The sequence below is a fragment of the Nicotiana sylvestris genome, chromosome 8 (assembly GCF_000393655.2).
Source record: "Nicotiana sylvestris chromosome 8, ASM39365v2, whole genome shotgun sequence".
Lineage (NCBI taxonomy): Eukaryota > Viridiplantae > Streptophyta > Magnoliopsida > Solanales > Solanaceae > Nicotiana > Nicotiana sylvestris.
Genome location: NC_091064.1, coordinates 38,181,381 through 38,194,500, shown reverse-complemented (window position 1 = coordinate 38,194,500; position 13,120 = coordinate 38,181,381). Strand labels below are relative to the sequence as shown.

Sequence of the window (13,120 nt, the reverse complement as noted above, 5' to 3'; positions counted from 1 at the left end):
TGTTTCCAACAAAGTCTTTTATTTCTACTAAAAGTTGGATTGCATATGAATTTTTATTTCTAAAAATATCTTAAAAGGGACATAAGCGAATAAATTTGCATGTTTTTTTTTACTTGGTTTGCTAACCATATGTCTTGTTTGTTTTTGACTTCATAAAGGGATTATATTGCACATAGTAAAATTTATAAAACCTTTCAAACTGTTAATTATATTATTTTCATTCTATAAATAGGTAAAGCTTTATTGAGCATTTAGTAGTAATTGTTTGTTGGACACCAAATCAAGATTCAGAGACCGCAATACTTAATAGCTAGGTACATAGAACTCTCTTCTTTGTATGTTATTTTTAACCAAATTGTCTACAGAAGTAGAAATTCTTTTTATTACTTTGTCAGCCAATATGGTTAATGTAAGAGTAATGTGTTCGTGGTAAAAGTCTTACCATACTTAATTTGAATAGGAATGAAATCAATCCATACTTTTTTACCCAAATTCTAAGTGGATATAATTCTCGTTCAATTCAAAATTCGATTAACATTAGGTAAAGTTCAAAAATTACGATTTTATCCAATTTTGAATTATTTATTGATCAATGTTTTAAGGCTATTTTGATAAAAGAATATTGCATTCATACTTTTATAATTATATATATATATATATATATATATATATATATATATATATATATTAAAAAAATTCATCTTTTTATTGAAATAAGTATGGTTTAGAAGACTTGAATCAAGGAGCATAAGAATAGGGAGAGTGAAAGCTGATTGTTGTATGCCCCTTTCGGTTTGATTAATGAAAAGTGCAAAAGGAAAAAGACAGTAAGTACTGTAAAGGGATATTATTTTCTTGTCAAAGTGTGAATCCAAGAGAAATGCATTACTGATAACTGAAAGTAGATATTAGATATTCTTTTCGTAGTTAAAAGCAGCTTGCTTCATATTCGTTAGAATGTCTTTTTTTTGTTTCCCACCCGGTGTTCGGTATCCCTATTGGAGCCCGACTATATCCGGATTCGCGCCGCGTAGGGCCCCATTCGGGGGGAAGCGCTCCCTACCAAGGATTTTTCCATACCCAGGGCTCGAACTCGAAACCTCTGGTTAAGGGAGGAACAGTCTCATCCACTGTACTACATCCTTTGGTGGTCGTTGAATATCTCATTATTGCTTTGCAATATAGTATTCTAGTTTGGAACTTGATAGACCTCATTACCAGATTGCACATTAATTTTTAATAATATGACAATAAAGCAAAATCAAATTCAAAATTTAAATTTGATGAGATTTATATTGTAAGAGTCCGTTTGGACATAAGAATTTTTTCCCTTTTCTCGAAAAAATTTCACTTTTTTTCGAAATTAGCGTTTGGTCATAAAATTTTTAAGTTTCACTTAAAGATGCATTTTGAAAATTTTTGAAATTTTGAAAAACTCCAAAAAGCTAATTTTCAAAATCTTCACTCAGATTACTCATAAAACTTCAAAAACAACCTAAAATTATATTCATGTCCAAACACAACTATAATTTTTTTTCACATTTTTTGGAATTTTACAATTCTTATGTCCAAACGCCCACTTAATATTCTTATGCTATGCTTTAAAATCATAAGTTCAAAATTTAATATTTAAAAAATTCAATTAATCTTTTATATACTATATAAATTTATAGTTTGCGTTAGAAATAATGGAGTTACACCCATCACTTCTAAGTTCCATCAGCCTCTGCTGTAAAGCATATCAAACAGCTCGAAATCAATATTTCAGTAATCAATTCAACCTTAAAAGCACCTCATTTAACTTCTCTAATACGGTTCCCTTAAATCTGACCCAATAAGTACTTTGGCCTATTAATTACTTAACTTTGGGTTTCAATTATTACTCTTCTGAGTTTGTGGCTTAAACGAACTAGGGTGTTTGAAATAAAAGAAGTTATTTTTTAGAAAAATATTTTCTGGTATTATAATTTTTTTTTAATCAAAGACGAAAATGACTTCTCATTCTTCTTGCAACTATGTTAACTTTTGACTTTATACTACTTGCTCCGAGTGACACTTAGATAATATTATTAATCTTTCGTACTTAAATTTTTAAAGAAACGCTCTTTCATTTACTAATATTATTCTTAGTCTTTAATATAGAATTTTTAGATAAAAATAAATGTTTCTATCGGATCCATTCTGAAAAGGGAGAAATGAGTACTACTTAATAAAATAGGTTTTCTTAAGATCAATTTCAAATTACTTGTTAAAGGTTGTAACAACCGACACAATATTATTAGAACCCTTTCATCGTTGCACAAAAGCCATTACTTTATGTTCAATTAGCACTTAAAAAACTACTCTTGGTAGAATTATTGGCCTAGCCTAACATTCATTTGCAATTGCAAAATCAGTAGTAAATTTGAGATTGCTGAACCTTCAAAGCTAATTCCATATGTAATACTGTTTATCGTATCATCGACTCTATCTATTCAATGGAATTTACATTATTTTCCTTTTAGTACCGGAGAGAATTTTTTTTTAATTCCTTAGTGAGCTTTTCAAGACAAGCATGACATGTCAAAAGTTATTCATATCGTAATTTTAATTTTCTTTTGCCAGAAAATATATTTTACACACGAATTTCTCTCCATAAATATATTTTCATAAATTTTATATGACATGCAACCTGGTTTCAGCCTAAACCAGAAAAGTGGCGGGGACAACCAGAGCACATCTATCTCCAGAGCATGGACAAGAAAAGTGAAAGCGAATACAATATATGGTGTGCTTTTAATGTTTAGTCAATGTATATGCACTCTCAATCATATAAGCTAGAGATTTGTAAATTGGTCATAGAGATCTGCAAGTGGATTTCAATTTTGTATTATCTAAAATGTCTACTGCATTGCTTCCTTGTGGGATTATACTGGGTTATTATTGTTGTTGTTGTTGTCTACTGCATTGCTTCCTTGAGGATAACAAAATAAGGATGAAAAATCTCTATCCTGGAGTAGTCACAGCAGCAAAATTCCAAATAGGATAAGCTCTGATATATTGATATATCTGCTTGGCCCAGACAAGCTTCAGACTAGTGATATATTTAAGAGACAAATATGGAAGATAGAGACTTCACAACTTTAAAAAAAAAAAAAAAACCTTTAGCTTTGCTGGCATGTCTAACCAACCCCCACATCCAGCAATCATTTCCCCTATTGTTTGAAAAATAAAAAAATAAAAATGGGATCGGGTCTGATATGGCGGTAAGAGTTGCCGTCCTGTGACAAAGTGATCATTAATTCAAGGCATTATAATGATCTCTTGCAATAATGCAAGGTAAGACTGCGTACAATAGACATAATATGGTTCAACCTTTCCCTGGACTTCATGCATAACGGGAGCTTAGTGTATTAAGCTGTCCTTTCTTACACCAAATCAGCTTGTATAAAATATATTCATTGATTTATCAGTTATCCCAAATGAAAAGCTCAATGATTTTAGAGATGCAAAGAAAACACAAAGCAAACAGCTGATATATAGAGATCCATATCAGCAAATCATAACATTAGTTACTGTACATAAACTTGCAGACTTAATTGTTGAGTGTTGAGTAAGCTTACTTTGTTCCTTTCAAACAATAGATAGGAGGTGTAAAATTAACATTCTTAATCAGTGTTTTGAACAATAACAAAGTAGGGAAACTGTGTATGCAAAAAGTATGTCCTTGAACCTTCTTTGTAACCAAAGTATCCACCAACTCAAAAATATACAATTTTCAGATGGTATCACGTGTCTGCACTTTGCAACTGACAGAAGATAAGAATTTGCTGGTATAAATTGCTGATGAGCAAAAGCACAACAAAAACCTGCAATTTACATTTCTGAACAACGCCGTGGTATATATAAACATTCAATTACTATCTCGAATCTAGATGCTCTTTCCGTGGGGAACAAAAGATGGAGAATTTTGAATCCCTCCCAAAACAATTAGTTCGAGGTCCGTACTCTGGTTCATCATCATCACTGTCGATAATACTTGCATTTGTCCGATTCTGGTGACCTCTGCGCCGTAAAAGAAAGACGTTAAAGTGGTAGCTGACCAAAGATTCCCTACTTTTGTTAGGAAAGATCTTGAATATTTCATTCCAAAAACTCTTGTTTGTCGACAAAGGGTTCAATTTCACTATATCCTGGAATTTCTTTTCTTCTTCTTTTGTCCAAGAAAGTGCAACTTCTTCGCCCATCAAGTCAAATTTCCAACGATAAAAGGCTGATCCCAACTCAAGTTTAACCTTTCTCCGTTTCTCAGCAAGATGAAACTTGATGCATTCATAAGAACCTGGGTATTGGCAGCCGCATATATCTTCTCTTCCTCTTCCAATAGGATCTCTTTCAATCAACATTCTGTTTTTTTCTTGTTTGTCTAGCGGCCAGATTTGGGTGCGCAACCATTTGGAGTCACTTTCACACTTCTCCTGCCTCCATTCAGGAATATCTGCTTGAAACTGTGGTCCAACTGGTATTCTCTTTCGACGCTGTTTCCAATAAAGACCAACTTCTGACTCTGCAGAAGAATCAGCAGGTCCATCAATCGGATCCTCATCACTTGGATAACTTGAGGATGATGATGCTGAAAAGAGAGCCTTCTTCAATGGATTTTTAGCAACTAGAACCCGCTGGCTACATCTTACTCTCTCAGCAGCAGCATCCTCGTCATACATAGATGGATGCATCTTCTGTTTAATCTATAAAGCAAGGAAAAATTATTATTTAGCCAAAGCTTCGACAAGAGTAAATACTTCACATGGGCTTGAATATCGTTGCAAATGATTGGTTACGCATCTGAATGCAAGTGCGATGAAGAAAGGTAAGAGTTCAAACGAGAGGACGCTCCGGACTTCAACTCTGTACACTCTGTGAAGATGATCCAAATACAGAAAAAATGAACGAATACATCCTGGTCACTGTCATAGGCGATTGCCTCGGGGAAATACATTCAACGTATAAAAAGGGTCACAAAAGGAAACATGGAACTCCAGATATGTGTGTACTGTTACAAGTTAGGAATGTGGAAGTGCATTATAAAGATATCTGGAACATGCTACACAATTGAAAATGGAAACACAAAAAACAGCATTTTTTGAAAGAACAATACTTCAACAAATTAAACATGAAGTAATTTGTTGGTTTACCCAGCAAAACTTAAGGGATTCAACAAGGATAAAAGAGGCTATGCCAGCTCCAGCATACTAAAATTGGCAACACATGATCAAGATAAACAACTTAACTAGGAAATACATGGTCTGCAAGTGCTGACCTGCCCCTACTGTATTTTGGTAATCAAGGACGCCAATTCCCCAACTAATCACAAATGACAAATGCCAATTCCCCAGCAAAACACAGTCTTTGTGTGGTCATTCAAAATAGTAATGCAGTGAACGATTTGGAAAATTAAACTCAGCCATCCAAATTACTACACCATTTTGTAGCTTATCAACATAACATTAGCAAAAATATGGAACTTACTTAAGTACCAAAATTTCTGCATTTTTGTGCATACCATTTAAAATTATGTCATTTGCAATTCTTTCACAGTAATCACCTTAATTTTTTTTTCTAAGAAAAGAATAAACTCTACACTTATGATTACATCATAGTTCATCGCACTAGCCACAGATCTCAATAAGCACTCAAAAAATTAAATGGTCAGAATGCGGAACCAAACTCGTCCAATAACTGAAGTTCAGCTGATACTTTCCAGTGAGATAGGTTATTTATTTACAACTATAAGTAGACAAACTACGTTAAGCTCAATCAATGTTCTAGAAAATATGATTAGCATTACCCATTAAAAAAGAGAATCAAGAACCAGTAAATTTGTCAAGATCCATTTAATAAATATTAAGATAAGATCCATAAGACATGAATTAATCATATCTCAACATCAATACAATTGGGTGGGGGAATATGGTCCTTCTCCATCCCCTCCCCCAACCACTCCAAGATCACTTTATTTTATCTCCTTTTGAGGACTTTCATGGTTTTTATGAGAGGAGAAAATTCCATCATATCTAATTTAAGCAAACGCTTTTGCTTCATATCTTATTCTTTTCTGGCTTCAACTATCTAACTAAATGTGACTAATTATGAACTTCTTTCACTATTTATCTCATCTAGTACTGTTTTAGATCATTCATTTTGCCTTAAAAGGGCAGTTTATAATGTTTCCAGCAAATACCATCAAGCTCCACTCTACATCTCAAAATAGGCTACATATTTCATTTTTAAGATTTAAACTAATGATTGATTAATTACAGTTTACTAAAACGTTCTGTTTGTTTGTAATATTTTAGGACCTTGATGTCTATTATGAATCTGAATCTTAATGGTCGGGTGTGTGTGGGGGCTAAGTTGCGCGGACTCTTCGTTTTTGGTGCCGCACCCGTCTCGACACGGGACAAGAGCGAGTGTGGGATATGTCCCGGATTCGGTCAACTATCTTCGGATACTTTTGACCTGAGTCCATCGACAAATTTGGAACGAAATTGAGATTTTGATTTCCAAAATTAAAAATAAAACAGATTTAAGACGTAAGAAATGACATACCTTCAATATTGTAGCACTTTTGTCTTATTTTTGCTGCTTTGTGTTTCAGAAAAAACAAGAATTCAAGGGGTCGTGTTCTGAGTTGGGACTTCTGGTAGACAGTAGCAGCGATATAGATGGAGAGTTGCTATAAGACCTTAAATGACTTTCTTTTTCTCTTTATAGCTCTATTTTTTATAATTTTGAATTTTTTTAGTCGAATCTCCGCACCCCTATCCATACCTGGATGCTGGAACCACGCCCCCGAATCTTAAATTTAGATTTTGCCGAATCCGACACTCGGATCCGTGCCCGTATCGGATGCCCGCACCCGAGTCCGAGCAACTTAGTGTGGGGTTGGGGGTGGAACTAAACTGAATCATTTTTCTTTTCTCAACTCAAAATTAGTACATTGACTCTTAACAGCTAACTGTATCACATAAAATGAATTGATTGAATTTACAAATTTTGTGAATTCAAAGTTACTAAACAATTCGGAGTGAGTACATATCAACCTATTCAATAGCTCCTTGATCACACTCCGGATATGTCACATGAGACAAAATAAAATAAGACTTATTCATTTTTTTTTGTTTCAGACTTGAAACTTGCTTATGTTACTCATAATTTTGCACAGCACACAAGATTCTGGGAATGTGCAGAAAACCGGCTAATGTGATTTGAGTGTCCATCTATTGATATTACTCATGATGTAAGGGAGTTGAATTGGTTGAGCTGCTAAGTTCCAGATTGCTATTTGGTTGGTGGCTTACATTTACCAGTCTACTGAATTCACCACAAACAACCGGTAGTAAGTAACAAAATATAAATCAGCAAAGAAAACAAAAATGCTTGAAAATGTTTCAATTGGTTTATCTAGCTTGAAAGGGATATAATAATACCTACTAGAAAAGAGATAAACGTTAAATTAGCTAAATGCCCTTAATTAAAATAGCAAAGGGCACAAATTAGCATGTATTTCCTTACTTGAGTCACTAGGAATTCATCTCTAGTGTAGATTAATACTTGGATTATAACCCCCTTTTAACCCCATATACATTTAAATCAGTGTTTTAAAAGGTAAAGTTGGGACTCACCTCAGGACTCGCCCTAGGTGAGGCAATCTATAAATACCAAGAAGCGACCATGGGAGTTGAAATTTCATGGACTAACACCTCAATAGGTGGGATATTTGTCCCATGCATGTAGGAATGGCAAGTGGTGCGGGGCGGATTATGCCTTAACACGCAAAATTTCAACCCGCCCTGCCCCCGCAGGGAAGCAAAACACAAGACTGAACATTAATAACAATATCTTTTGATATTTGGGTTTTCTTTTTTGCTTTATAATTCACTTAAGTATTTGTGAATTAAAGCTGGATTTTGTTACTATTTGCAAGAAAGATAAACAGACAAAATTGAAAGTTTTCACTGAAATCGGAAGCTAAATCCAAGTAACAGATTAAACCAAATTAAATTCTTAATGTATTAATTGTTGTGAAGTTAAGTCTACAGGTTTAGATGACAGAACGATTTCACGACATAATATGATTTGATATCTATATAAAGGATTTGACTCTTCTGCATTCTATCAGTGATAGAGAGCTTCGGGCTTCTATCTTTAGAGGTGGAGCAGAGAGGGGAACAACAAAGGCTGGAGAGAATTAGCACAAAGTCACAAACCCGCACCCGCATCGCACAGGTTTTTAAAAATTTATTTTGACCCACCCCGCACCTGCATTTGTCTAAACCTGCCCCGCCCCGCATATGTCTAAACCCGCACCGCCCCATTGCCATCCCTACATGCATGCTTTATACCTTCTACTATTTATCACAAACACCCCAAGAAAGTCATGTGCATACTTTATGCCTTAATTATTTTCCTTTTACACCCTAGAACATTTTTGCTTTATTTACTATTTTTTAAAATATTTGACTATAAATTACTCCTCCCCCCTCCCCCCCCTTCCAGTGCAGCTTAAGAATGTCAACTTTATAAAATCCCCACTTTACCCTTGCTGACAAACTTTTCTAGCCACACAAATATTATGGCATGTTTAAGACTACAAGTTTCCAAAACCTTCCTTTTTTTAAACTGCCAAGTCAAATTATACCACATAAATTGAAATGGAGGGAGTATATAATATGTTATTTTATAACAAATAATATGTTGAACATTATTTTGCCTAGATAGCATATCAATTTTTGCTTTTGAGTTTTATATAACTCTTATTGGATTTTCTATAGTTTTTAATAATTTAATCTATTTTATTTTAAAATATTAAGATGAATTCTGCTGCTAACCCCATGATAAGTGACATGTCCCATCCTACTGTTCCACCTTTTTTCTTTTGATAACCGAGAAATCCCACGTCAGTGGCACACTGTTTGAAACTTGGCGGATAATAGGCCCGCCTCTACCCTTTTCCACTTAAATAACAAGTTTTTGTCAGCACCTAACCCACCCATCGTGCGTTGTGCTCTGACCACTAGACCAAAGCCCTAAGGCCCCCTGCACCTCGGTATTTTAAAACACTAATTTATTCACTTGTGTACATTAACCAAACTGTTTTCTAATTAAGGGCCAAACTGTTTTACATTTTCTTCAGAGCCTAGATGATCCAAACGTTGGCAACCTGCTATATTATTGACCTATCTTATTTTCATCATTTGACCCTCAAGGATAATTAGCATTTTGATCATCTTTCTCTTATATAAAGCACAAGATCCAAGCACTGATCTTCTTTGTTCTCTTGAATTTGGCACATCCAGTCCCTGGCGGAGCCACCTTACTCTTCGCCAGAAAATTACACTATGTAGCTTGGTCAAAAATTTATTTTTATGTATATATATATTAAATGTTGAATCCCCTTAGCTACTTCGTGTGTTAGCTAATTTATATTTCGACACTCCTTAGTGAAATTCTTGACTTCGCCACTGTGTTTGGTATGCTACTTCATGTAAAATTAAACTCTAAGAACCTGCCAAAATTAGGAAGACATCGAAGCTCCATGTCTGACAATATATTAATCTGGTGGAGCACTGGGCTCATATGGTTAAACATCTTTTGAGTAAAAATGTGTTGTCTAATACTCTAATATGAAACTATGTTTTGCTCACAGTCCTCAGCTAGTGCATTCTTATTGTGCTTTAAACAAATAAAACAATTTCCCCTGTTCAGGTAATGCAACCACAAATTTGAGTTGTAATGCATGCAAATGCCACTCATAACAGGGTCTTCCTTGCTCAATCTTTCGAGACGAAGAATCATGAACAATAGCAGAAAAGTTATCCAAGCTGAAAGTTAAAATCTACATGGCGATAAAAATGTTACTAAAACAGAGTCTGCATTCTCATCTCATTCAGAAAGCAGTTCAATACAGCCTTTTGATATTTGAAAGAATGTACTAAGCACAATGAGATAGATGACAAGTATAAACGACGACACATTATATGATGCATCACAAGTTACACATTCAAGCCCAAAAAGGGAAAGAGTAATATACCTGCCATATCGAGCACTGAGCACTCGTATCTGCATTTCTTCTCAAAAGCATTTCATCTCGCAGCAGCAGAACCTGCTTCCAAATTACATCATTCCCGTAAAACTTCCACTTAGACCTTTCTGGCAAAGACCCAATGGCAGGATCACAAGGATCTTTCGCGACGTTAGTAACCCACCTCAGCAAGTCCGTGTAAGACTCTCGTTTCCTCTTCCTATTGTTCTCATCTTCCATCACCACACTTGAATTCATTTGCCTAATTTCATCTGTGCCACAATCATCACTTCGTCTTCCACTGACAAATTTCGAACATTTATCATCATGACCGACACTGCTCTTTTCATCAACATCCTCTAGTATACATTCATTAAGGTCCGGACTTATATTTCCATCAAATTTCTTAGAGTGTTTATTGATGAAAACAAAATCATCAGCTTCGATATCATTGCAAAGCTGTTTGACAGTATCAAACTCACTCTTAGCCAAGTCAACATTTGCATATCCTCCCTCATTTTTGTTCTTTTCATCTGAAATTTTCATTAAAATCTCCCTCAAATCCAGCTCAAGTTCCATCTGAACCCTACCCAAAAGCCAACCACACTTTCTCACTTCACTCTTTGCGTTATTGTCTAAGCACAATTCACTTGTTTTGATCAATCAAAGAGGGTTGCCACCAGCAAGGATGTACACGTACAGTGTATTGTATGGGTTGGGCGAACCTAGTAATTTTGGTTCAGAACTTGTATATATGGTAATAAATCCACCAAATATATACAAATATTAAATTTCGAACTCAATAGTTAGCACTTGAGGTCGTTGTCCTAGAAAGCGGAACTCATAAAGTTCAAATCCTAAATCGCTTATGATTGCCACCACTCGTTAAGGTTATCGGTTGAATCCTCATACACTTCATGCATTCTTTCAATTAGACAGTAGTACGTCAATTTCACAACCAAGTCAGAACCTGACTCCAAACCACACTGTTACCAGCAACACCCCAAGACCCACTCAGGGGCGGACCTAATGCATTAGTTATGGGTTCGTCTTAGTCCAGTAGTTTTGGTTCAGATCCTGCATATATATTAAAAATATCCACTTAATTAGTATAAAAAAATAGATTCCCAACCCAATAGATCAAATGGGTTTTGGTAGAGTTCCGAACTCAAACCCACAAAGTTGAAATCATGTATTCGCCTATACTTTCGGAAACCCTATGGTAGACACTTTTCTTCCTCACAACCAGGTAAGTACTATTTTGGAAAAAAACAACTGTTTTCCTATTGAGTGAGACCTTGTATTAACAGTTTCAAATTACTATTATCATTTGCAGTCCTCAAAATCTGTTTTATAGGATTAAAGCAAGGTTATTTTTCAGGCGTTCTTAAGCTTTTTAGACATGACCCATCAACTTTCTTCGATAATCCTGCCATTGACATGCCAATTCAAAACCTATGGAGAATTTTGTACATACACAACCCCAGAAAAACACAAAAAAAAAATGTAATTTTTAGAATTAATTTAAGACCATTTGTTAGAGGTTGTAACAATCCACAAGTCTGGTATTAGGAGGATAAAATAGAAGGGTTTGCGATATTGCTTAGGCCATTAAACCCAAAGGATATTAGTGAGTCGATTAATTTTGGGCGTGACTACATTAATTTTTAGATACTAAGAGAAAATTTTGGGACCCTAATGAATTAAAGACACTATTTGCTTCTTGATAGAGACAAAGACATAGGTCAAGGGTATGTTTGAAATTTTTTAAACAGGAACAGTCCCATAGGTAGATAATGAAATTGTGAAAAGAAATTCTTGGAAGTAGCAGTAAAATACCTTATTGGAAGGACAGGGTAGGGTGTGACATATCTTCTTTCTCTATTGTCAAATTCTTGGCCTTCTTTTCTTGCCCCTTTGGTTTTCTAAGCCCTCTTTTTATTCAATAGAAAGTTTTTGTTGTTTGGCTTATGAGAGAGGGTTGCGAGAGATCTAAGATTTGCACCAAAAAGAAAGTTGGAAAATGAGTTGTATAGAGACCCAAAAGAACTATTTCTTTATAATTTATAGTTGGTATTATTGATTAACTATAGTTTATTTCTTGGAGTTTTGGGTTGAGGAGCTTTGACTATGGTTGGGTGAAGGGTAGTTGGGTCCTTTTTCTAAGATTAAGGGGAGAAGTTTATAGGTACCCACTTTTGGGGTCGTTATTGAAGTTATATCCGCATAAAAGTTATCCATCGGGATCTGAAGTTTTCTATCTCTTCAATGCAACTTTAGAATTGGATCGGAAGTTCTTCTATCTTTCCAATGCTGCTTAAGAAAATTGGATCTTAATTAGTTATATCTCTTCAATGCAACTTCAGAATCAAATCTTAAGTTCTTCTCTCTTTCCGATACAATTTCAGAAATTTCGGATCTTAAGTTCTGAAGCATACACTTGTTCTTCAAATTTTAACTACCCAGCACACGATTTAATGCCTAAATCTACTCCAAAATGAGATCAAATTTGAAATGTAACTTTCAAATATGACAAAGAATAAATTCCAATCATCAAATTATCAAAACGATAACAAATCTAACAAACTCATTTTGCAAAGAAGAAGAAGAAACTCTAAACACAACATACAATGGTATTTTGCAACTAGTAGAAGAAATCAAACGGCTCCTCAATACATGGGACATGATTACATAAAAGAAGAAAGCAGCAGCGAAGCCTCCTGGATACATGGAACATGAATACAGAGAAGAAGAAATCAGTAGGGAAGAAGAAGAGAAAAGTGTATTTGAAGTTACCAAAAAATTAAATATCAGTTAAATTTTTTCTAAAAAAATAAGTACATTTTAAATAGGGGTGGCCAAATAGGGCACCCCATAATGTCCAATAAGGGTGACCAAATTGGTCACCCCATACTGATAGTGGACAGAGTAATGATAAAAGGTTACATTCACATGAATTTTTAAGTGAAATCATCTTAATTATTTTGAGAATTTGTCAACATCTGATTAATTTAGAGCAAATAAGTAATTGCAAAAGAAAACAAATGCATTTAATGG

At 34.6% G+C, this 13,120-nt stretch overlaps 1 protein-coding gene across 1 annotated transcript; it reads right to left on the bottom strand.

Annotated features, from left to right (window-relative positions):
- Positions 1-3,581: 3,581 nt before the first annotated feature.
- LOC104231969 (AT-rich interactive domain-containing protein 1) lies at positions 3,582-12,083 on the bottom strand. The gene is made up of 3 exons (XM_009785059.2): positions 11,903-12,083; positions 10,073-11,140; positions 3,582-4,727 (listed from the first exon to the last, which is right to left on the bottom strand). Exons 2-3 carry the CDS (start codon positions 10,640-10,642, stop codon positions 3,900-3,902), a joined length of 1,398 nt encoding a protein of 465 aa, XP_009783361.1. The 5' UTR covers positions 10,643-11,140; positions 11,903-12,083; the 3' UTR covers positions 3,582-3,899.
- Between the last annotated feature and the right edge of the window lie 1,037 nt (positions 12,084-13,120).